This window comes from Saccostrea echinata, unplaced genomic scaffold (genome assembly GCF_033153115.1).
Source record: "Saccostrea echinata isolate AGI-Se365-2 ecotype Australia unplaced genomic scaffold, CSIRO_AGI_Sech_v1 ptg000023l, whole genome shotgun sequence".
NCBI lineage: Eukaryota > Metazoa > Mollusca > Bivalvia > Ostreida > Ostreidae > Saccostrea > Saccostrea echinata.
The window spans coordinates 12,080,354-12,104,559 of NW_026889772.1; the positions used below are offsets into that span (position 1 = coordinate 12,080,354).

The following is a 24,206-nucleotide window of genomic DNA, read 5'->3' on the forward strand; positions in this document are numbered from 1 at the left end:
TTTGCCAGTTAACGTTCCGCGGTCTTAATGCCGAGCAACTAATATTGACTGCTGATAATAGCAGTCTTGCTTCGGATGCTGCGTTTTCTTTCATTATCAGCAAAAGTGACCATTTAGGTGCTTAGCTTTTTTCGTAACTTTAACAAGCATTTTGAGAGTATTGCATATGCAATGCTAGCAAATGTTATCTGGTTCTCCTAAAAAATGAAATGCCCGTAATTCCGTCAAAGCTCTTGAAAGCGGAAATTAAAACTTGATCTGTAACTTAGTAAAGGTAGACTCACATACCAAACATCAGTTCAATATTTGCAAGCTGTAGAAAAAGGGCGGAAAACCAAGTGCCATGGGACAGACTTACAGAGGGACAGACAGGCAGACAGTTGAGGAAAGAACCGTTTTTACCAGTAGGGGACTAGTTTTTAGCTTAACGAATCTTGCACAGATGTTACATGGAAAAAAAAGATACAACAAGACATGCTTTGGATACTGCTTGAAATACATTTTCTGAATGAGTGAGAGCATCAAATCAGTTATTCCTCTCCAGTGGCATAGCGCCCTTTACGCAACAACGCAAATGAATACACAAATTTTCAACAACATATGATTTCGAAAGCTCAATTACCGATAAAAATAAAAAATACATGAAATTTGAAGAGAAAAAGACTTAGGCTTTTACAGATTTATTTTATTCATACATATTAACCATAAAATTTTCAGCTTTTTAATGGATTTTTGATGCAGTTTCCTTCTCGTTTTATCTAATTTATTTATTTTTATTATTATCTTTTTTTTTTTTTTTTTTTTGAATATCAAGGACAATTTTTTTTTTAATAAAAACTTAAATTTAAAGCACTTATATAAACTTTTCATTCCCCTGGTATTTTGAAGTCCAAATTTACTGCGTTGCACGAGTACGTCATTTTAAAAACAATCAATAATTGAAAATGTAATGGCATTTTAAATGGATATTCAATGTCTGTAGTTGGATATCGCACCCCTGAAATTATAAATATTAAAAAAAAACTCTCTTGTGAAATATATTCGATTTTTCTGTTTATAATTTTTTATTTATTTTTTCTATTCTCTACTATAACTGTCTCTCTATTAATATTCTAAACAATATTGCGATGAAGGTAAGGTGCATTTGAAATGAAAAAAAAAAATAAATGAAATAAAGGGCTCAGTAAATTTGAACAAATAGCCAACTTTAATTAAAATTGAACTTTAATGGTATTTTGAACGTTAAAATATGACAGATTTGATATTTTTTTGTACATTGATTTTTAAAAAGGCGAACTTGTGCTGCCACGTAGCACTTTGCATTTCTGATTGTAAAAATAATACGTGTGAAAATATCAGTTTTATTCAACGGATGATAAAAGTATGATCTGCAGTATTTCACTGATGAATATGAAATACCTTCATCCTAACGGAAATGCTTTTGAAGAAACAGATTTTGTGGATTCTGTCAAAACTCGGTTTTTTTCTTCATACATAGTAAAATTACGATAATAAAAAATAGAAAACCATTATATTACAGGAGCTTCCGGGGGCTTCGCCCCCTGGGCCCCCAACCAGGGCCCTGCTTGCCCTGGACACGCTGAGGGCCTCAAGTCGGACCCAGACCCCTTGCCTTTTTTTTTAATCCAGTAATTTTTTCCCTAGCTACGCCACTGCTCTCATCAGCTGAATTTATACGCGCAACTATTCAATAAAGGGGAGCATTAATTGATTTGATGCGCTTATCAATTGAATCGAAGATAGGCCTATCAATACAGTGGCGGAAAATTAACTCGCAAGAATCAATTTAGAGATTGTCTTAAAAAAAGATTTTTTTCCCCCAATTCTTTCATTAAACGAAAGTATCGTTCATTCCATTATTAAAAATAAAAAATTAATTGATGATGTCCTTGGTTATTAAAAGATATCTTCAATTATCGACTCTGAGATTAATGTTAATTAGAGTTTATGTTAGACCGGCGCTGTACATGCTGTATACATGCATATGTCAACATGGGAACAGCTCTGATAACATACATTTTTGCCGTATATCCAATCTTTTCCTTTGATCTTGTGTACTGTCTTGTACATACATACACCATTTATACCAGTAAATAAAATTAAAAAACGGTGCAATTAAATAATTAAACATGATCACTAGCTGTAGCGATTTTCCTGTGTGTTTATAACCTTGTAGTGAATTGACGGTTGAATTAGCTGTACTGATTTGCACGTGTGTGTTCAATAAGTGTAAAAATGTAGCGAGATTCATGTCGAATTTCAATATACTTAAAGTAAAAGATATCAAAAATTCCTGTAGATACAGAGAAATCCCAAGGTTAACCTCGGTATATTCTGGTCTTACTTTCTCTTTTTCAAGCCTCTAAATCAGTGAAGCGAGATGAAGGTAAAATTTCAAATGTAGTCAGTTGGCTGGATTTACAAACAAGGGTGTGTGTGTGTGTGTGTTGAAAAATATATGGTCTCTGGATCTCTACATTATTTCACAAATGTTTGCTCGTTTTTTTTTTTTTGTTTTTTTTTTTTGAGATCATTGTCTCAGGCCACGGTACGTACGGAGTCCGCATCTAGCTCCCTCTCCAGAATGGGAGAGGATTGTACATTCTGGCTGTGATGTGGCGTTTGATGACAGTGAAAAAATGACCCGGAGAAAGCAAATTTTTGGGAAAAAAACAAGATGTGTTTGCGAAACACTGATGCCCCCGTATGGCAACTTATAGCGAAGGTTAAATTTTCTAAAATGCAAATCAGATAATTATGTTGGTACCCAAAGTAAGGTTTTGTCTCGATGAATATACCTGTGAAATATGAAAGCCCTATAGCAGCAACCATTGAAAAGATATGGAAAAGGTTTAAGTTTTCCAAAGGTAAGTCAGACATCAAGGTCAAGGACAAATGGTCAAGATAATGGTGCCCAAGGAAAGGCTTTCTCACAAGAATACACATTTGAAGTATGAAAGCCATAGCACCAACCGTTCAAAAGTTACAGCCAAGGATATAGTTTTTCAAAAGTACGTCAAACTCCAAATCAAGTTCAAAGGATCATAGTTGTTGGTATTCAAAGGAAGGTCTTGTCAAGGATAACACCTGTGAAGTATGAAAGCTCCAGCACCAACTGTTCAAAGGTTATGGCCAAAGTTTAAGTTGGGTTAAATTTTGGAAATTCGAAGGTCAATGTCAAAAGGTTAAATATGATGGTACCCAAAGAAAGGTCTTGTCACAAGGAATACGCATGTGAAAAATGAAAGCAATATTTCCAGCCAATCAAAAGTTATGGGCAAGGTTAAAGTTTTTGCGGACAAACAGACAGATGGACGGACAGGACAAAAACTATCTGCCCCCGAATCTTCGATTACGGGGGAATAAAATTATTTCGTACCAAATGACTCATTTAACTATATTTCATAACATCTATCAGCAAAATCAAAACACAGTATCAGGCAAATATTTCACTTTTTTATATTACAGGAACCCTCTATCAATAGCATGATAAAATATCGTGTGAGGATCAACGAATTTTTTTTACTTTTTTCAAGTGCGGTCAGATCGAAATCAAATGCGCCCTCATTCTTTTTTCATTTACTAGCATATACAGGATGTGTTTGCGAAACACTGATGCCCCTGTATGGCAGCTTATGACAAAGGTTAAAGTTTCTCAAATGCAAGTCACACTCAAAGGTAAAGAGATCAAAAATTTTGTTGACAAAACAAAGGACTTGTGTCAATGGATATAACGTACTGGTAAATATGAATGTCAAAGCACCAACCATTCAGAAATTATAGTTAAAGTTTTTTAAAAGTGGGTCAAACTGTAAGGTCAAGATCAAAAGGTCAAAAATATCTACACCAACGAAAAGGTCTTGTCAAAATAAATACACATGTGAAATATGAAAGCCCTAGCACCAACTGTTAAAAAGTTATGACCAAGGATAAAAATGGGTAAATTTTTGCAAAAGTGGTTCAAACTCCAATTTGCAAGGTCAAGAGGTCAAATATGTTGGTACCCAACGGAAGGTCTTGTCACAAGGAATACACATGTGAAATATGAAAGTCATAATCAACCAATCCAAGTCCAACCAATCAAAAGTTATGGGCAAGGTTAAAGTTTTATATTTTTTACAAAAGAAGAAACAAAACTTTCTGAAATGTTTTAATTTATTTTTTTACAAACTTCTCAACAGGAACACAATGTAGACTCCATAGTGACGGTGTCAATCCCCCCCCCCCCCGAGTTTTTAATGCCCCCGTAATCGAAGATTCGGGGGGATGTAGTTTTTGTCCTGTCCGTTTGTCTGTCTGACTCTTTGTCTCTTTGTCCGCAGAAACTTTAACCTTGCACATAACTTTTGATTGGTTGGAGCTATGGCTTTCATATTTCATATGTGTATTCCTTGTGGCGGGACCTTTCTTTTGGGTGGCATCATAATTGACCTCTTGACCTTGACCTTTGAGTTTCACCCACTTTTGCAAAAATTTACCCAACTCTAACCATGGCCATAACTTTTGAACAGTTGGTGCTAGGCTTTCGTATGTCACATTTTTGTTGCGGAGCTATAGCAATTCCGTCTATAGTGTTGTTAGAATTCAAGCTTGTCAACAAGGAATGCATTCTTTCCCTTTTCTTTCTTTCTTTCTTTTTTTAATTTTGGATAAAATAATACACAAATTTCCCATTCTGTCTCAAACGTTTCACACTAAAGTGCTTTATATTTTTGACCAATTTTTTGAACCTCCCATCCCCTCACAAAAAAGTACCAAACTGTGAAAAGGTTTATCTAGGAAACTTTATTCAATGAAATTGGGAAATAGTGTTTATATGCACACATATAATATTGACAATTTATTGACATTGATGTAGGTTAATCTTTTGATTTTTGTCCTAACTTTTTATGAGAACCACCCCTGAAAGCTTTTGATATTAATTGCCTCGTACCACTCTTAGGGGTATATCACTTATCGTAAAATGCGATTTTAATGAGTACACACTACACACCATATCTAGACTGTTCAGATTTCTTGGTGAGGTATGAGGGACTTTTAGAGAATAGTCTTTTGCTGTTTATTTTGTATTGAATTTTCATTATAAGGCCCTGCAACTATAACTTTTTAGCTCACCTGAACTGAAAGCTCAAGTGATCTTTTCTGATCACCCAGTGTCTGGCGTCCGTCCGTCTGTCCAGCTGTCTGTCTGTCCATCCGTCTGTAAACTTTTCACATTTTCAACTTCTTCTCAAGAACCACTGGGCCAGTTTTTATCAAAATTGGCACAAAGCATCCCTGGGTAAAGGAAATTCTAAATTGTTAAAAAGAAGGGCCAAGACCCCTTCCAAGGGGAGAGAGATAATCAAGAAATGGCAAAAATAGAGTGGCGTCACTAAAAAAATCTTCTTCTCAAGAACCACTGGACCAGAAAAGCTAAAACTTAAGTGGAAGCTTCCTGAGGTAGTTTAGATTCTAAATTGTTCAAATCATGGCCCCCGGGGATAGAGTGGGACCACAATAGAAAATCAAAGCTTTACATTAAAATATATAGGAAAAATCTTTTAAAATCTTCTATGAAGTACCACTGAGCCAGAAAAGCTGAAATTAATGCGGAAGCTTTCTTAGGTAGAGTATATAATATTTAGGAAAAAAACTTTTAAAATTATTTTCTCAAGAACCATTGGACCAGGATAGCTGAAATTTATGTGGAAGCTTCCTGAGGTAGTGTAGATTCTAAATTGTTCAAATCATGGCCCCCGGGGATAGGGTGGGGCCACAATAGGGAATCGAAGTTTTACATTAAAATAATATAGGAAAAATCTTTTAAAATCTTCTTCTCAAGAACCACTGAGCCAGAAAAGCTGAAACTTATGCGGGGGCTTTCTTAGGTAGTGTAGATTATAAATTGTATGTACTTGTACTAGTGCTTTTTAAAATTCTGGGCAAAAGTACCATTGAATTTAGAGGTCCTGAGTGAGTGAGTTTTATTTTGATATTTAAATCTGACAACTGAAAATAAAAACAGGACCCATGATTCTCTTTCGAACTGTGGAGGCTGGGAATGGAGTGGGGGATAATTGGTGGTAGCTATACATACAGATTATCACATACTTATAGTCACATATGTATTATCAGCTAGAGAGGTTCATATCAGACCAAGAGTCGAAGACCTAATAAATTTTAAATCAGTATTTATTTATTTATTTATTTATTTATTTATTTATTTATTTATTTATTCCTTCATTCATATCAGTTTAGTGAGACAGGCGAAGATATAATTGTGCTCTCAAATAAAAAATTCAAAGATATTAAACCCCCTTTATTTTTTTCTTATTCTTAAAGACATACGAAGATATCATCAATATTTAAAACTAATTTGAAGCAAAAGCGGATAAATTTTATCCTGCATGAATTTGTGAAATGGTTAATATTACAAAAGATGAGATGAAATCGTCGTGGAATGCTGAAAAAAAATATTCCGGGAAATTAACATCTTTACATATCGATTCTATATGTTAGAGGTTATTATGCGCCATTTCGTAAACAAAACAGGAACCATTTTCTGACTAATCAGTTTTTGTTATCATATGATCATAAATACCTAATATATTTATAAACACAACATTTACAAAGTTTTACAGAAAGGAGTTTCAAGGAGAAAAAGACGTGAAAGAAGATGGGTTGTATTATAGGCTCGGTGTGTATCGTGTTTTATTTTTCATGTATTTTGACAATGTCAATGACAAGTGTTCTAGTTTTAAGTATCACCACATTATATTTACAATCTACCATGATTTTTTATTTGCATCCCAGTTAAGACATTGGATTTGATAGATGTATATGGCTGTTTATTATTGAAATAAATGGAAAATTGATATTAAGATTCCCTAATGAATCACTGCATATACTATATCCTTGGTCACATTAAATGTCACTAAGCTCTTGAAAGATATATAATGCATCATAGACACAGGTATTGAATATTTGACTTTCGTCACTTAAAAACCACCCTAATCCTCACTATCGTAATCTGGGAACTAAGTTTCAAGGAGAGAAAATATTTGATCTTATTACACTTCCTATATATTATAGCTGGCATGTTGCTGTGGCAGTGCTGCATGCAGTCTTTGTTGTGCTGCCTGTCCATCGTGTAAAAATTCCACGGCCTCTAGGATTGCCTACTCTCTTTTGTTGATTGCGGGGACTGTCATTGCCAGTCTCTTCCTTATTCCTGGGCTAGAGACGGAGTTAGAAAAGGTAATTTAATTCCTGACTGATGGAAGTATGAAATATTAATAGATATATTAATAAGTGTGGTAATTAAGAGAGGATGAAAATATGATTAGAATAATGTAGCCACATTGATCATTTTTCATGGTCCCTTGACTATGTTGACTTAAAACAAATTGTTGGTATGTATAAATATTTAATTTCTAAAATGAAATAAAATAACTTTAGATTCCAGCGCTTTGTAAAGATTACAAAGTTCAAGGTATAACGGTGATTGACAGCGATGGTCGGAACTGTAACGACGTGGTGGGGTACCTCTCTGTGTACAGGATCTGCTTCGCTATGGCTGGCTTTTTTATCCTGTTCTGCCTTATAATGATCAACGTGAAGTCTTCTAAAGACCCAAGATCTGGCATCCAAAATGGGTAAGAGTCTGCTCTATACCATACATGTCTGTTGTATCCCTTTGACAAAATAAGGACAATTAAATTAACCTACTATAGGTACATGTATTGGTAGTAGTGATTTAAGTATATATTTTTACACCCACCTGTGTATATGTAGGACCTTTTTCCTTTAAAAACATGTTCATTTACATGTATAATCTTATTTCAGTTTTTGGGCCTTTAAGATTCTTATTCTAATTGCTATCTGTGTTGGAGCCTTCTTCATTCCAAGAGGAGACTTTGGTATTGGTAAGTATATACTCTTTTTTTTTTAAACATGCATCATGTAAATGGTATTTTTTCTTTCGAAGGTTTCAACAAATTTTATCTACATAAAAAATGTTAAGAAGTGTTTTATATTCTTCTTCATAAATTTGCTTTATATATATATTATTGTCAAATAAAATTTCCTGGTATTAATTTATTTTTGGAGAAAAAAAAACTTTCATCATTTTCATGTATTTATTTTGAAGTAAAATCTTTGTTTTATTAAAACTGGAAATTTGGCCTCAGCTACTTTTTGTTTCAATTCTTTTTTAAAAAAAATACAGGTATCAGTAAGTGCATGGTATGTTATACAAATTCAGAAGGGTATGAGAGAAAAAGGAAAACACCTGTTTTTCACAAGAAGCCTATAATTTGAGAGAGAAATTCTGGAATTATTTTAACTTAATTCTGTCCCAGTCTGGTTCAGAAGCAATTTTCACAAAAACTGTGCCTATATATACCGGTACATATACATTCCTGATGTATTAAGGCTATTTACCATGAAATGGATGTTTGATCTGATTGGTTGTTTGATTGGCAGCCTGGATGTACATTGGTTTGATTGGAGCGTTCCTCTTCATCATCATCCAGCTGATTCTCTTGATTGACTTCGCGCATGGCTGGGCCGAGAGCTGGGTGGAGAAATATGAAGAAACAGAAGCTAAATGCTATTATTTTGGTAAGGTGGACCAGTTGTATTATTTTGGTAAGGTGAACCAGTTCTATATTTTTGGATGGTTAGCATTTGGAAAATAATTTTATAAAATTCAAAATATTATTTGCATACCTTTCAATCCTAATGCAATTTATAGTAGACAAAAAAGTTCTTTTTTATGTAATACATGTAATGCACAGGTACAAGTATGTTACATGTATTTTATCCCCCCCCCCCCCCAAAGAAAAGGAAGAAAAACAAAACAAAACTTCTTATAATTGATAAATATGCATGTATGAACTTCTTTACTATAATTAAACTTTTGTCCCTAATTTTGAGTAATGCTGAAAAATCAGAGACACTTTATTATTCTGAAGGATCAGGGATTAATTCTCTTCTCAATATCTGAGTTCTATAAAAGGACTAAGTCCCAATTGGAAATTGCCAATTTTTCCCCAAATTTAAGATTATATTCCCATTCTATAATTGTATTCTTTCTATAAACCTCCCCGTATGTAAATTGATTTAAAGTGAGTATTTGGTGGTGGTTTAAATGCTCAAATTTCTCAAATTTAATTTTTCTTTACTGTTCTGTGATTCATTATTCTTTTTAAGATTTAGATGATTTTATAAAGCATTACACAAGAAAAACACATCCCAGCTTTATACTTTTTTACTTAAAATTCTCAAGTGAAAGAGTACAGGAACCTGTCCCCAAAAAAGGACTTTATAGTACTTAAAAGGACTTAAAAGGACTTAAAGGACTTCACTTCGCTATTTTACATTTTTTAATTCTAATGGTTCAAGCACTGTTGATATGTTGGCATCAAGTCAGTTGTGTCATAAAATTGAACATTTTAATGTATTACCTCCTACAGAAATATCAGATCATTGCCTTATAACTGCAAGCATTAATATGAACACAAATGTGTTTTGCAATGAAAAATATAAAATGCACTCTTTGAAGGGGAAATATCTCTGGTCAAGCACTTGTAAAAACCAATATGCAGAAGCTATTAATGAGGAAGAAACTAAAAATCAAATACTAATGTTGGATAATTTACTTGACCAAATATATGATGATAACACATATGATTCAAATGATCTTGTCTATAAACTATCAAGTATTATAATTAATGCAGCTAATAAAAGTGTTCCATTTAAACCTGCAAAATTTACAAAATCACAACGAAAAAATAAACAGAGACCAAAATGGATGACTACAGATTGCTTACTCCTACGAAAAGAAGTTAGAAATTTAGGGAAGAAAGTACACAAATATCCACACAACTGTGAACTAAAACATGCCTTTGCAAAATGTAGAAAAGATTATAATAAACTAAGAAAAAGTCTTAAATCTAATTTTTACAATAGTATTGCAGAAGAAATTAACACGCTTTCGCCACAAAACTCCAATAAATTTTGGAATAAGATAAAAGAAAATAAATCAAAGAAAACTAATGCAGAAACAATTGGAATTTCAGAATTCGTTGACCACTACAAATCCTTACTGAACATTCAATATACTGATGAAGAGAGCTTGAAATACAAGTACACTGAACTAAATACTGAACCAAATCCATTAGACTTTTTGTTTACTCAAGATGAAATAGAACAAAGCATTTTAAAGCTGAAAAATGGTAAAAGTGCGGGGCCTGACTTAATTTTAAATGAGTTTATTAAAATAAACAATACTACCCTTTTACCTGTCCTTACAAAACTGTTTAATATTCTACTTAAAAATGGAAAAATGCCCAAAGAATGGAACCTTTCACTTATAACATCATTATACAAAAATGGTGATCCTAATAATACAAACAATTATAGGGGTCTCAGTGTTACAAGTTGTTTAGGAAAACTTTTTACAGGCCTTCTACAGAAACGCTTAGATAATTATCTTGAGTCAAATAACCTACTAAGTCAATATCAATCTGGATTTAGAAAAGGTCATAGGACCACTGACAGTATATTTGTACTAAAAACACTTGTAAACAAATATCTTTATACAAAGAAACAGAATTTATATGTGTGCTTTGTAGATTTTTCAAAAGCATTTGATACTGTGTGGAGATCTGCACTTTTATACAAATTGAATAAAAAGGGTATTGGTGGTAACTTTCTCAAACTTTTGACAGACATGTATACAAATACATACTATTCTTGTAAAAAGGACAATCAAATGAGTGAAAAATTTAAAGCCAATAGAGGAGTCAAACAAGGTGATAATTTAAGTCCAACACTTTTCAATATCTTTGTTGATGATTTTGTGAATTATCTTAAAAATGTAAGCACATATCTTGCATATCTAGATACTATGCCAATAAATCATATGTTTTTTGCTGATGATCTGGTCCTTGTATCAGAATCAGAAGTTGGTCTACAAAACTGTATAGATGTTTTAGGAAAATATTGTTCAGACTGGAAATTGTGTGTTAATATGGATAAAACAGATGTTATGATTTTTTCAAGAAAAACAGATGATGAAACATCATTTAGATTTTATTACAATCACCAAATGATTAACATAACGAATGAATATAAATATTTGGGTGTTGTGTTCAGATCTGATGGAAAAATGAAATTTGCAGCTGAACAACTATCAGAACGTGCTAGGAAAGCATATTATGCTATTAAATCAAATTTTCCTGCAAACATTAATTTTTCAGCTGAAATTATGTTAAAATTATACCAGTCAATGATAATACCAATTATTACATATGGATCTGAAGTATGGATAACTGACTTCAAATGTGATTTAATGTCTTCAGACCAATTTCCTTTTGAAAAAACACAACACTTAATATTTAAAGACATACTAGGGGTACATAGAAAGGCATCAAATCTTGCTGTTTTATGTGAATTGGGTCGTTTTCCTTTGTACTATTTATGTTATGAATATATGTTTAAATATTTTAAGAGACTTAAGGAAATGGAAAACAAACATGATTATAATAATTATTTAGTGATTTCTGCATTTAAAGAAGACAAAAAACTTGTATCTAGAATATCTTGGCAAAGAAAATTGTCTTCATTACTACAAAAATTAAATATCACTTCTTTGGATATTTCTCACACAACCTTGAAAAACAAATTACAAGAGCATTACCAAAACAAGATACATGAACAACTGAAAAATATAAGCAAATCAAACTCTGGAAAGTTAGCTTTTTATAGTAAAATTGTAATTCAAAATGAATACAAATTGCAAAGTTATTTAAAGCTGCCTTTAAAGAAAAGTTTTAGATCTGTATTAACAAAATTAAGGATCAGTGCCCATCCACTGTATATTGAAACGGGCAGATACTGTAAACCCCCTATTCCTAGAGAAAAACGTTTATGCTATTCATGTAAATTATTTATTGAAGATGAAAAACATTTTGTTCTATACTGTTCAAAGTATGACCAATTTAGATGCAATTATACTGATATATTTAATGAAAACACATATACTAGTGATAATCCCATTAGAAAAATTGTCAATCCTACAAATATTACAACTGCTAGAAGGATATGTTGTTTTTTGAAAAAGTGCTTTGACACCAGAAAAGAAAGTCAGCAATGAATACTTAGAAATATGTGAATATACTCTACATTATTTTGTTCAACTCACATTTGTCACTTTGTATATGTATGTATTATTCTTGTTAATTCGTTTTATGTCATGACTGTATGCCGACATGGTAATTGTCAATAAAGTGAATTGAATTGAATTATAAGCCCTGAGGAAGATCAGCTCTTTTTTCTGATGTTACTATGTGCTTTAGTCAACTTGAAATAGCAAATATCATAAATGTATCTATAATATGTACGTTTACCTAAACTATAGATCATTCAGATTTGTAAATTATTAGACATTCATTGTACACCTGCCTCTTTATGAGCAATTTCTGTAAATTTGTCATTATCTACATTTAATTTTACACACAGAGAATGTTAACTTGCTTTTAATATATGACCTTTGATATTACACACAGAGAACATTAACTTGCTTTTAATATAAGTCCTTTAATTTTACAGGCTTGCTGTTCTTCACGTTTCTGTTTTATACCCTGGCTATTGTGGCAGTTGTCCTGTTTTATGTTTACTATGGCAGTGTAAGTTTATAGATTTAGTCTGTGTATATTTATGCTTTATCATACAGGGCTCGAAATAATTAATTTTTTTTACTGGTCGCTCAGGCTATCAACTTAAAATTTTACTGGTCAATCGATAACATTGTCCCACTGGGCTAGTAGGTATGGAAAAAGACTGGCCCAAAAGCAGTGCTTAAACAAGGGCATGCAAGGTGGAGCAAAAGAGCATATCAATCCTAATATAAATTATTGCTTGCGTAACTTCCGTTACGTATGCACTCACCCACTCAAGCACACAGGCACGTTACTTTGTCCACTCCAACTCTTGTGAGGGGATAAAAATTAGACTATATTAACCGTAACCGTGAGTTTATTTTCCAATTTTAATAACCAACAGTTTAAAAAAGTCATTTTTCTTCACTGTTAAATCTTGACTCTTAAATCAACTCTAGTAGTGCCACTTTCAGATTCTGCATAGCCCTTGTTTACTGCACATATTTCATGTTTTTATAATACATTGTTAACTTGTTCCACCAAGGTGAAACAGCATTTAGAAAAAAAATTACAATGTTTAAGAATATAATCCTCAAGAAAATTTGTTTTTAGAAATATGTGTGATATTGAATTTACATTGCGTTATTTGATAGTACAACCTAACAAAAGAAGGAATTGTTCGCATCCAAATAGAACCTGGATGCACTAACCTTTCTAGTTAACTAGCCCGACTGTGAATTGATTTTGATATGCATAAAATAATCACTAGCCCCAAGGACATGTGCTTTCTACAAAGCACTAGCCCAAATCCAAAATTTACTGGCCCCAGACCAGCGGGCCATCAATTATTTCGAGCCCTGTCATATATAGGATGAAGTTTTAATTAGTGTCTTTCCTATGAAGTTTCCTATTACATGTACTTCATTTTGCTAATTTTTGTATACTGGAAATACAGGTGACTCTTGATGGCCTGAACTTTGCTTTCTTGAAGTTCTTTATCTCTGGAAATAAGACTCAAGTTCCAAAATTTAGTATATTAGTTGAATAGGCAGTAAGATTTATTATGAAACTTAGTTTAATTTTCTTTGTCATCTGGCTTGGTGCTGGAGTGGTAGGTAGATTCCCCAACTTCATGTAAGAATGAATGGACAAAGAGAGATAACTTCTGAAAATGTTCCTTTTGTAAACTATGGAGGCTGCAATGTTTTTAAATTTCTCTTCATAATGTTTTCTTTATCAAGTCAAATTCTCATTCTTTAAGCTGCACCCTAGGATTTCTTTCTGTGGGATTCTTGCTGACTGGTCAGTTTTCTAGTTTACTCTTAATACCCTCGATGTGGAAATGAGAATCCAAACTTTCTCATTCAATCAAATGATTGATTAAGCAATTAAAATTTATCCAAATTGGAAATTTGAATAAGAATGGAAAGAATGTCATTGTTTAAGTATACATCTTAGATTGTAACACTGTTGTGAATGAGAATCAGTTACATTTGATTATACTACTGTATACAGAGAAATATTCGCTTCCGTTTTATTTTCCCCCCTTTCACCCTACACATAGGTGGGCAAATTTTAAAAAAATATGAATTCAAATAATCCAGTATAATTTTTTAAACATATCTGTGACTGGACTAATTGTAAACGGGGCAAAATTGTTTGCAGGAGTGAAAGGGCGATAATAATATGGGGTGAAAATAACCCTGTATACAGTAATTTTAAAACCGTTCAGGTAACCCTGGATTTTCTATCCTAAAATCTTCAAATGAAGAACTCTATCACTCGAAGTTTTTCTGTGGTCCTGTGGACTTTTGTATGGAGAGCCACCTGGTTTTAAATTCACAGGCCTTTCAACGTTCTTGCTACTTTTTTTTGAAAATGTGCAGTCATTGCAAATTTTACAGAGAAACAAGTATATTTTATTTCTAAAAAGATTAATATTTACAAATACAGTTATGTGATGCACTGAAATAGAGTTATTTTTCTCTTTATAATTTTGGCAACAAGGAGAAAAATTAGTCTATTGGTACAATATCCTTACACAAAGAAAAACTCAAAAGAAACAGACAGTAAAATTTTTGATTGATTTCTCACATTTTCAAAGAAAATCTCTCAAACATGAAGTTCTCTTTTTTACCATGTCTGTAAAATACATTTCAGTGTACAATAGCTCTAAACTTTGTCGTAACAAAAGTCAAGTCATTCAATTATGATTCCTCTGTGCAAGAGAGTTGTTTTGAGCATAGAGAAACTATTTTCCCTGTGCATCAAACAATACAAAGCACACTGTATGCTAGTGAGCAACTTTAAATACAACATCTATAAAATTATTGACATTTCAGTGTACACAGTAACTAAGCTTGTTATTTTTGTCTTTACAGGCTGAGAGCTGTGGGTTACATAAGTTCTTCATCAGTTTTAATCTGATCCTGGCTGTAGCCATTTCTGTCATAGCCATTTTACCCAAAATCCAGGATGGTAAGAAAACCTAATCTTGTGAAATGACTTTTCAAAAAGTTCAGCAACTAAAAAGAATTTTTCTTTCTATTAACTTTTGAATATTTCTTTTTCAGTGAACCCTCGTTCTGGCCTGCTGCAGTCCTCCATTATTACTTTGTACATAATGTACCTCACCTGGTCTGCTATGTCCAACAATCCAGGTATAGTGTCCAACACACACACCAAACATGCACACTTGCAGACATAAGGCTATAAAAAAATCTTATGATGGTGTCTAATTATCACAAGATTCATTAGGTCATAAATGTTTTTCTAGCTATACAAATATGTGTATCTGGATATAAGGCTGAATACATCTTGTAATGTCTGCCACTGTATTTTCATGACAATGTAAACTAAGATTCGGGGGCATGTCATCGTCGCAAGCCACGGGTTTTGTGTCCATTCTATTTCCACAAACCCCTGGCTGCCTCCTACAAATTTCTCTCGTTCTCATGAATATTAATAACATACATTCAACCAATGGAATAACATCTGACGCTTCAAGTCAGAACCAATGAAAATGATCAGTCTATCCTGTATTTGGATGTAACCATAACCATGAGCTGTACATCAACTTCAGTTCGAATTTCCTTTCTTAACGAGTAACGCTATTCAGCGTTCTCACACAACGTCTACATTCGAAATCCTGTATTTTAATGTAAATCTGGCGTCACTTAATAAATATTCAATGATTCAGTCGCGAGAACGAGAGAATTTGGTAGGAGGCAGCCACGGGTTTGTGGAAATAGAATGGACACAAAACCAGTGGCTTGTGACGATGGGGGCATGTAGGTTTAGGTCTGTCTGTCTTTTTGTCTGCAAACCTTAACCATGCCCATAACTTCTGAATGATTGATGCTAGTGCTTTTATATTTCACATGTATTCCTTGTGACAAGACCTTTCTCGGAGTACCAACATTTTTGACCTTGGAATTTTCTCCAACTTTTGTAAAACTTTTAGCAAACCTCAACCTTAGCCATAAATATTGAACGGTTAGTGCTAGGGCCCTCATGTTTCAAATGTGCATTCCTTGTGACAAGACCTTTATTTGGTACTTATCAACATTTTTTACCTCATGAACCATGAACTCATGACCTTGACCTTAGAGTTTTACCTACTTTTAATAAACTTAACCTTGGCCATTATTTTTGAATGGTTTGAGCTAGGGTTTTCACATTTCACATGGTTATATCCCCACTTGAATAGCAAGGGGTGGTGGATGGGTTAAATAGTGATTAGAGTGTCTATTCGTAAGTCCTTTCCTCTGTATGTCCTTATCACTTGGAGGTAGCCATCCCTTATCCGCAACTCCACTGAATGCAGTTTAATGAAACTTTAAAAATAATTTTTATTACAGAGTGGTATTGTGCACCCCCCCTTTTTTTTTTTACATTTTCAAAAGATTTGACACATATTGCAGGTTTCCCATAGCAAAACATGGACACTGCCATTCTTTCAATAATATTGGGGGTACCCATCTCTTATCTGCAATTCCTATACCATTTGACTTCTATACCACTGAATAGAATTTGATGAAACTTTCACAGAATCTTAATTACGTAGTGCTATTGTATATCTCCTATTTTATATTTCCATCAGACAGATTTTTGGGGTTTCCCATAGCAAAACATGGACACTGCCATTCTTTCTATAATATTGGGGGTACACATCTCTTATATGTAAATCCTCCTATTCTACTAAATGAAATCTGATGAGACTTTCAGAGAATCTTAATTACTTAGTGCCATTGTGCACTATTTTATGTTCTGCTTGGACAGATATTTTGGGTTTCCCATAGCAAAAAATGGACTTTTCCCTTATGTTCATATGGGGGTATTATTTTATGATCTTAATGCTCACAGCACCTCTAGTTATTCCTTGTGACAAAGCCTTTCTTAGGGTTTCAACATTTTTGACCTCATGTCCATGACCTTGGAGTTTGATATACTATGAAAATTTTTTACCTTGGCCATAACCTTTGAATGTTTTGTGCTAGTGTTTTCATATGTGTTTCACAAAAACACATTTTTATGCCCCAGTAATTGAACATTTGGGGATACATAGTTTTTGGTCTGTCTGTCCATGTGTCTGTTAAGGACCCTCTATACACTGATGAAAAATGTTTTTTGAACTTTGCAAAATTTATATAGTGTAAAGGAGGATATTTTGAAATTAACTAATTCATTTTTAATATAGGGAGCCTGCCTTTTTTATCCAGGAAAAATCTTCAAAGACAGTGAAGTAATAATCACAAAACATCACTTTTGCTTGTTAAAATGGAGAAAATACAAGCAAATAAAGTTTTCAACTACTTTATCTTGGTCTAATATAATGTGTAGAATACTTGGATTTATTTTAAATTATATCATAGAATGCTAATTATAATTTATTCTCTTTTGTGTCAAATTATGGGTAAGTCTAATTACACAAAAGTACCCTAAAATTAGGGTGCAGTGTAGAGAGGGTCCTTAATCTGTTTGTTCACTAAAACTTTAACCTTGTCCAAAACTTTTGAAAAATTCATGGTGGTAGGTCTTTGATATTTCACAAGTGTATTCCTTACGACAAGACCTTTCTGTGGGTACTAATATTTTTAAAATCTTGACTTTGGAGTTTGACCTTCATTTGGAAAACCTTGAGCTGCCATACAGAGGCATCAGTGTTTCACAAACACATCTTCTTTTACTATTTAGTTTTCATTTTCATTTATTTAGACACAACTTGCAACCCCAACCTGAGTTTTACAAATGGCACTCTCACAGCTTCTGACAGTGGGGACTATGTAAAGAATAGCTTTGACTACCAGAGTCTTCTTGGTCTATTGATGTGGATTCTGGCTGTACTTTACTCGAGGTCAGTTAAGAGTACCGGTACTCTCCCTTGGAATATCACGCTCTGATAATGTTAGGGATTCGTTTTTTACGTTGATAATTACCTTTTTCAGCATCCGCACCTCCAGCAACAGTCAAGTCGGAAAGTTAACGATGTCGGAAAGAACCGTTCTTCAGGCTGATTCAGGTAAGAGGAAAATGCAATTTCATTTAAATTAAACATAAAATCCCTAATCTGTTGTTAGGAGACTCTAAATCCAGTGTTTGAGGTAGAAGTGATAACATTCCTCCTAAGTTCTTGTTTTGGTTACAAGAACAAGTGTTAAATATCTTGAATGATATTTTATCTAAATTTTAGGTGATGCTCAACTTATTGATGGTATGAATGTACAATGTAATATTAAAAGAACAATGTTCATGACTCAATTATCATTTTTGATTATTCTAAACTAGACCTGTATCAAAATTATTACCGGTATTTGACTAACTTTTTGGTTCACAGATTGCAAACATTGCATGTTTTTTTTTTTTTAATTTAAAGTCTTAGAGATGAGATACTTGTCTTATGGATGTTGTAATTGTCCCCCTGTGGCTCACTGTTACATTAAATTTTGGCAATGCATTTTTTAATTTTACACTTTAATCAAAATATGTTTTCCAGTTGCAAAGCATCGCTTGCTTTTAACCCTTTTTCCTGTTTTAAAGAATGCTATAATATGTATCCTATGTATGCATTTACATGTACTTACAAGAATGATGATACACTGTATATAGAATTATGAGGATGTATTGTCTCCTGTGCAAACACAGAGTTAGAATTGTAATGGAGTGGTATAGAAATCAAATAGGTATTGGAAGGTTAAGTTTGGTTTTTATTTAGCATGAAGCTTTTCCCATAAAGACCTGTCATAAATTGTTATGACAGTTATACAGTTGACAAGTTTATTAATGAACAAACATATAGAAGCACGCACAGTACATGAATGCAATAAATGATACAATTCTGTTATTAATAAGTTGTTACAAGATAATTTTGAAGAAGTTAGGAAATACATGTTATAATTGTTTGCGTTGATATTTGGAATTGACAGGCGACAGTTACAAAGGTAAGTAGAAGAGTTTGGTCAGTGTTGAGAACAAAATATCCTTACTATACATAAATATACTTACTCTTGAAACATTCAAATGTTTATTTCCTATACTTATTTTAATCTATTTGAAAATAAAAAACCAAAGCAGGCAGCTTTTGATTGTTACAGAAAGATCTGATTTCAATTTATTGTAGTATGTATATGTCTTGTACACATTTTAGGGGTATACTCACTATACTGTATATAAAATGCTACATTATACCTTTTAAGTGATGGAAATGCTTCCTCTTCATAAATCCTAGAGTAAAAATTTGGCAAAATTTGTGCTTATTTGCCTTTTATTTTAGAAATTTTGAGAAGTCTTCCTCTTTTGCAGACAGCATGGAAGATGTTGATATATGTTTCTCATTTAAACACTGTAAAATGGACCTAATACCTTGAATATCTTACAGAAACATAAAATGTAAAACTACAACAGCTGCCTGTTTATAAACAGCATTTTAAACTTCTATAAATTCCTATCAGAAATGATGAGATCACATACTGTAGTTGTAAGGATAAAGTTACAAAGCATTATATAAATAAGCATATTTCATTAAATTAGTAAATTATAGTACACATGTAATGTCATGAAATATGCTCATTTTATAAGTCATATAAAGTTATTTTCATTGATGAGAAAATCCAGTCAGCTCTCAGAATGTTTATTTACTACATACAGTTTATTAAAAAAATATTCATAGACCTGTATTTTCACTTAATACCTATATGTAGTGTTGAAGTTTATGTTAATTAAGCAGTGTATGCTTATTGACATTTAATATTTTAACCAGAAAGTTACTGTACTAACACACCTTCTTTTCAGATTTTGAATACTGTAAATGAGTTGCAATTTCTTTTCATATTATTGTAAATTACAGTGCATGGAATAATTATCAAAGTCTGATTAGAGGGTGTGTGTAATTTTTAGAGATACATGTGCTTTCTTTGTGTAATTTCTTCTTAATTTTTGTGAATTTCTGTCTGCACTTATGGTTGGATATCTCTTTGAACTAGTTTCTCATGTAGTGTGTGTTTTTTTTTTTTTAGTGATAGCTAGTAAACAAAAAGACAATATTGGTGTGATAATGATGGAACTACCACATAGGAAAAAAATGCAAAAGAGCTTAATATAATAGCTAAACTTTTATTCCTTAATAAGGCTTATATCTGCACTTTTCTGAGATTTTTTATTTCAGTTAGCTGCTTTGCTGTAGAAAAAATAGACCAAAAATGCTGAAGACTGTTTACATGTGTTCTTGTTAACAGGTGCATCTGACTCTGGGGACGAGGAGAAGGGGAAACAACATGTGTGGGACAATGAAGAAGACGGTGTGGCTTATAGCTACTCTTTCTTCCACTTCATGCTGGCTCTGGCTTCCCTCTATGTGATGATGACCCTTACCAACTGGTACAGGTAAGGCCAAGTTTATATCTCAATCTGGACTGACCAACTGGTACAGGTAAGGCCAAGTTTATATCTCAATCTGGACTGACCAACTGGTACATGGGAAGGCCAAGTTTATGTCTCAGTCTGGACTGAACAACTGGTACAGGCAAGGTCAAATTTTTGTGTCAATCTGGACTTGCTCACAAGCATTGGTGATGCTAACTTTATGTCTGTTTGGGACTCACCCACAGGTACAGGTAAGACCTTTATATATCAGTCTAGACTCACCCACAGGTACAGGTAAGGCCTTTTATATATCAGTCTGAACTCGCTCTGAAAAGCTGGTTATTGTCTTGCCTACGGGTACAGGCAAGGCCAAAAATATGTGTTGACTTTGTTTTTTTGTTTTTGTCTGTATGAAATAGACAGGCAGAAATTATTTAACTGGAGTTGTTGCCATTAAAATCTTGATTTACATGTAAATAGATATTACATATTCATGGACAGACTGTATTTCCATATATGTTCTTTTTCAGCCCAAGTTCAGACTTCAAGACACTGAATGCCAACATGCCATCAGTGTGGGTGAAGATTGTGTCGTCCTGGGTGTGTGTGGTCCTGTATCTCTGGACCCTGATTGCTCCAATGGTATTGAGGAACAGAGAATTCAGTTAAATTGACATCAGAATCTTCTGAGAACAAATGGTCTTCACCATTCTATAAATATAAATGGACACTTGTTTTCATTTTGTTGTGTGTCAGCACATATTTTTTTCTTGTTTAAAGATTAACTTGAAGAAACTTATCTTCATATTATAAGAACAATATAAATGATAAGATTTTCATGTGTTATAATTTATCTTGTCTACATGAGTAGAGTTTAGCATAACTCGAGAACTTATGATAAGGAGTTATGCTGTGAAATGTGAATGATTCATTGTAAAAATCCTCATGTGACTCGTTACTCACTTAGCAAAGATTATCTTTGTTTTATTTTCCGATTAATGACTGCACGATTTATCATCTGTAGTATTAGATCACAAATATCCCATCTTTACAGTTCTTATATTTAAATCTCTATTTTCTTAAAGCAGTTTCTGATGTTCAATTATTCTTTTAACCCTGAGGTTTTATTCAAATAATTACTTGGTCTTATTTACATTGGAATTTTTCATTATGATGCGTTATTTTGTTCAAAGGCCTAAGAACACTATATGTCATTAAATGTTGTAATTGCTTCTGTTTAATAAATCTGTGATACTTTATCTTCATTAAATTCAGCTACATTTTTCTATTTGTTTTGCATTCTTGCTTTAACCTGTTTATAAAGTAAATTAATCTGTATAAAATAAGTCCCTTTTAAAAAAAATTAAAAAAAAAAATAACTTGGTACACATGTGTATTTGCAAATTTTGGTCACATCGTGCCATTTGAGCAAAAACATGAAGGATGTTTAATTAAAAGAAGACTAGCTATGATTCAGGTCAGTTTATTATTACCTTGTCCAAGTCGAAATCAAATGCTCAAGGAGATTTTCTTATTGAACTGTGTCTGTCTGTTGTGTAATAGATCCTTAATAAGAAGGGGCTATATAGAGATCTGTATTGTTTAACCAGCAGGATTCAGATCAGGCCCCAGAATCATGAAACAGATTCAAGTCAAATTTTCAATGGCCTGTAAATTTTTTATTAATTGTTTAATTAATCTCTAATTTTTTTTTAATTGTTTAATTAATCTCTGAAAATACCTTTATGATGCATTATTAAAAAAAATTAATTTTGCATTGCTTGAACTACATTTTTGTACAACTTAAAAGATTTTGACTTCAGATGTTTCATGATTCTGGAGACAGTTTTATTAGCTCATATGGAGTGAAGAGTGTCCAGTGTATCTCATGTATTGTTTGATAATGTTCATCTCCAGAACCATTAGACCTGTAAAGAAAAATTTCCAGAAAGCTTCCATAGGTGATGGGTTCACAGAGTTATTGCAATGAAAAAAAAAATGCCCTCTCTCAAGGGGAAATAATTAAGAAAAAATTAGCAATTTGGTGGTAACATTTTAAAATCTTATGACTTTCTTCATTTCAACAAATCTGAATCCCTTTCACCCAAGGATGCTTTGATTAAAATTTGCCCAGTGGTTCTGGAACATTTCTTGGTCAGTAAAGCTCACTTGAGCCTAAAAATCTCGAGGCCAAATTAGTTATATTTTTAATGTATCTTTTTGTAATGTACTTACATTGAAGCTTTCTCAAATCATGCCCCTTGGGTTAGCCTGGGGCCAGAATAGGGGTCAACAATATTAAAAGTAGACAAGTGTACATTCATGTAGTGTACATTCAAATGGAAGCAAATCATGACCCAAAGGGCTAAAGTAGCCCCCAATTGACAGTCAAATTTTTATTTAGTAATGCATAACTAGAGGCCCATGGGCCACAAGGCTCACCTGAGTCACTATGGCCCTGCTGTTGTTCCTCAGCAGATTTTTTTCCATTATATATTCCAATGTAAAACTTTGATTCTCTGTTGTGACCCTACCCTATCCCCCAGTTGTCATATTTTGAACAAACTTGAATTGTCAATTTCTGAGGATGCTTCCATATTAATATGACAAATCATGGCTTTGTTGTTCTTGAGAGGATTTTTAAAGATGTGGCCTCACCCTATCCCTGGGATTCATGATTTGAACAAGCTTGAATGTACACTACCTGAATATACTTCCATATCAATATGACTTATCATGGCTATGCTTTTCTTGAGAATACTTTTAAATTTTTTTTTTTCCTATATATCCCTATGTATAAATCTTAAAGCCCCACCCTACCCCCAGGGGTCATGATTTGAACAAATTTGAATCTACACTACCTGAGGATGTTTCCATATCAATATAACTAATTATGGGTTTGCTGTTCTTGAGAAGATTTTTTCCAATATATTGCTATGTAAAACTTTGATTGTCCTTTGCAGCCCCGTCCCTCTCAAGTCATGATTTGAACAAGCTTGAATCTACACTACTTGAGAATGCTTCCAATTCAATATGACTAATCATGGCTTTGTTGTTATTGAAAAGATTTTTAAAGACTTTTTACTACTTAAAACTCTGACTCTCATTTGTGGCACCAGGGGTCAAGATTTGAGCAAACTTGAATCTACACTTTGTAATGAAGGTTTTACAGAAGTTTCCAATTTTTTGTCCCAGTGGTTATTTTTGAAAGATGCCTTTCAATGTTTACCTATTCTTAATTATCTCCCCTTGAAAGAGAATTTGGCCCTTTAAACTTCAATCTCCTTTACCCAGTGATGCTTTGTGGCAACTTTGGTAGGAATTGGCCCAGTGGTTCTGGAGAAGAAGTAGAAAATGTGAAAAGTTGACAGACCGGGCTAAATATAATCAGAAAAGCTCACTTGAGCTTTCAGCTCAGGTGAGCTAAACAATCTTGGCAAGAGAAGTTCCACCATAAGTTTATTACTCTTCAAGCATCTTCATGTAGTGTAAAATGAGGTTTGAACAAATCATGACCCATGGGGTTGAGTAAGGGCTGAAATAGCGGGATCAACTTTGACATGGTGAAATATTTTCTAAATCCATGTACATAAATCTTAAAAAGAGCAGGGCAACAATTTGTCAAATTGATATGCAAGCATCTTAATGTAAATGTAAAGATAAATTTTTCCAATAGAA

At 33.0% G+C, this 24,206-nt stretch overlaps 1 protein-coding gene across 1 annotated transcript; it reads left to right on the forward strand.

Annotated features, from left to right (window-relative positions):
- The first annotated feature begins 2,401 nt into the window (after window positions 1–2,401).
- Window positions 2,402–21,812, forward strand: LOC133191293 (serine incorporator 1-like). Its single transcript, XM_061327044.1, has 13 exons — window positions 2,402–2,407; window positions 7,096–7,260; window positions 7,462–7,658; window positions 7,849–7,928; window positions 8,488–8,625; window positions 12,619–12,695; window positions 15,050–15,146; window positions 15,242–15,328; window positions 17,886–18,024; window positions 18,116–18,189; window positions 18,361–18,381; window positions 20,402–20,549; window positions 21,059–21,812. The coding sequence occupies exons 1-13, from the start codon at window positions 2,402–2,404 to the stop codon at window positions 21,195–21,197; spliced, it is 1,368 nt and encodes a 455-aa protein (XP_061183028.1). The 3' UTR covers window positions 21,198–21,812.
- Window positions 21,813–24,206: the final 2,394 nt, after the last annotated feature.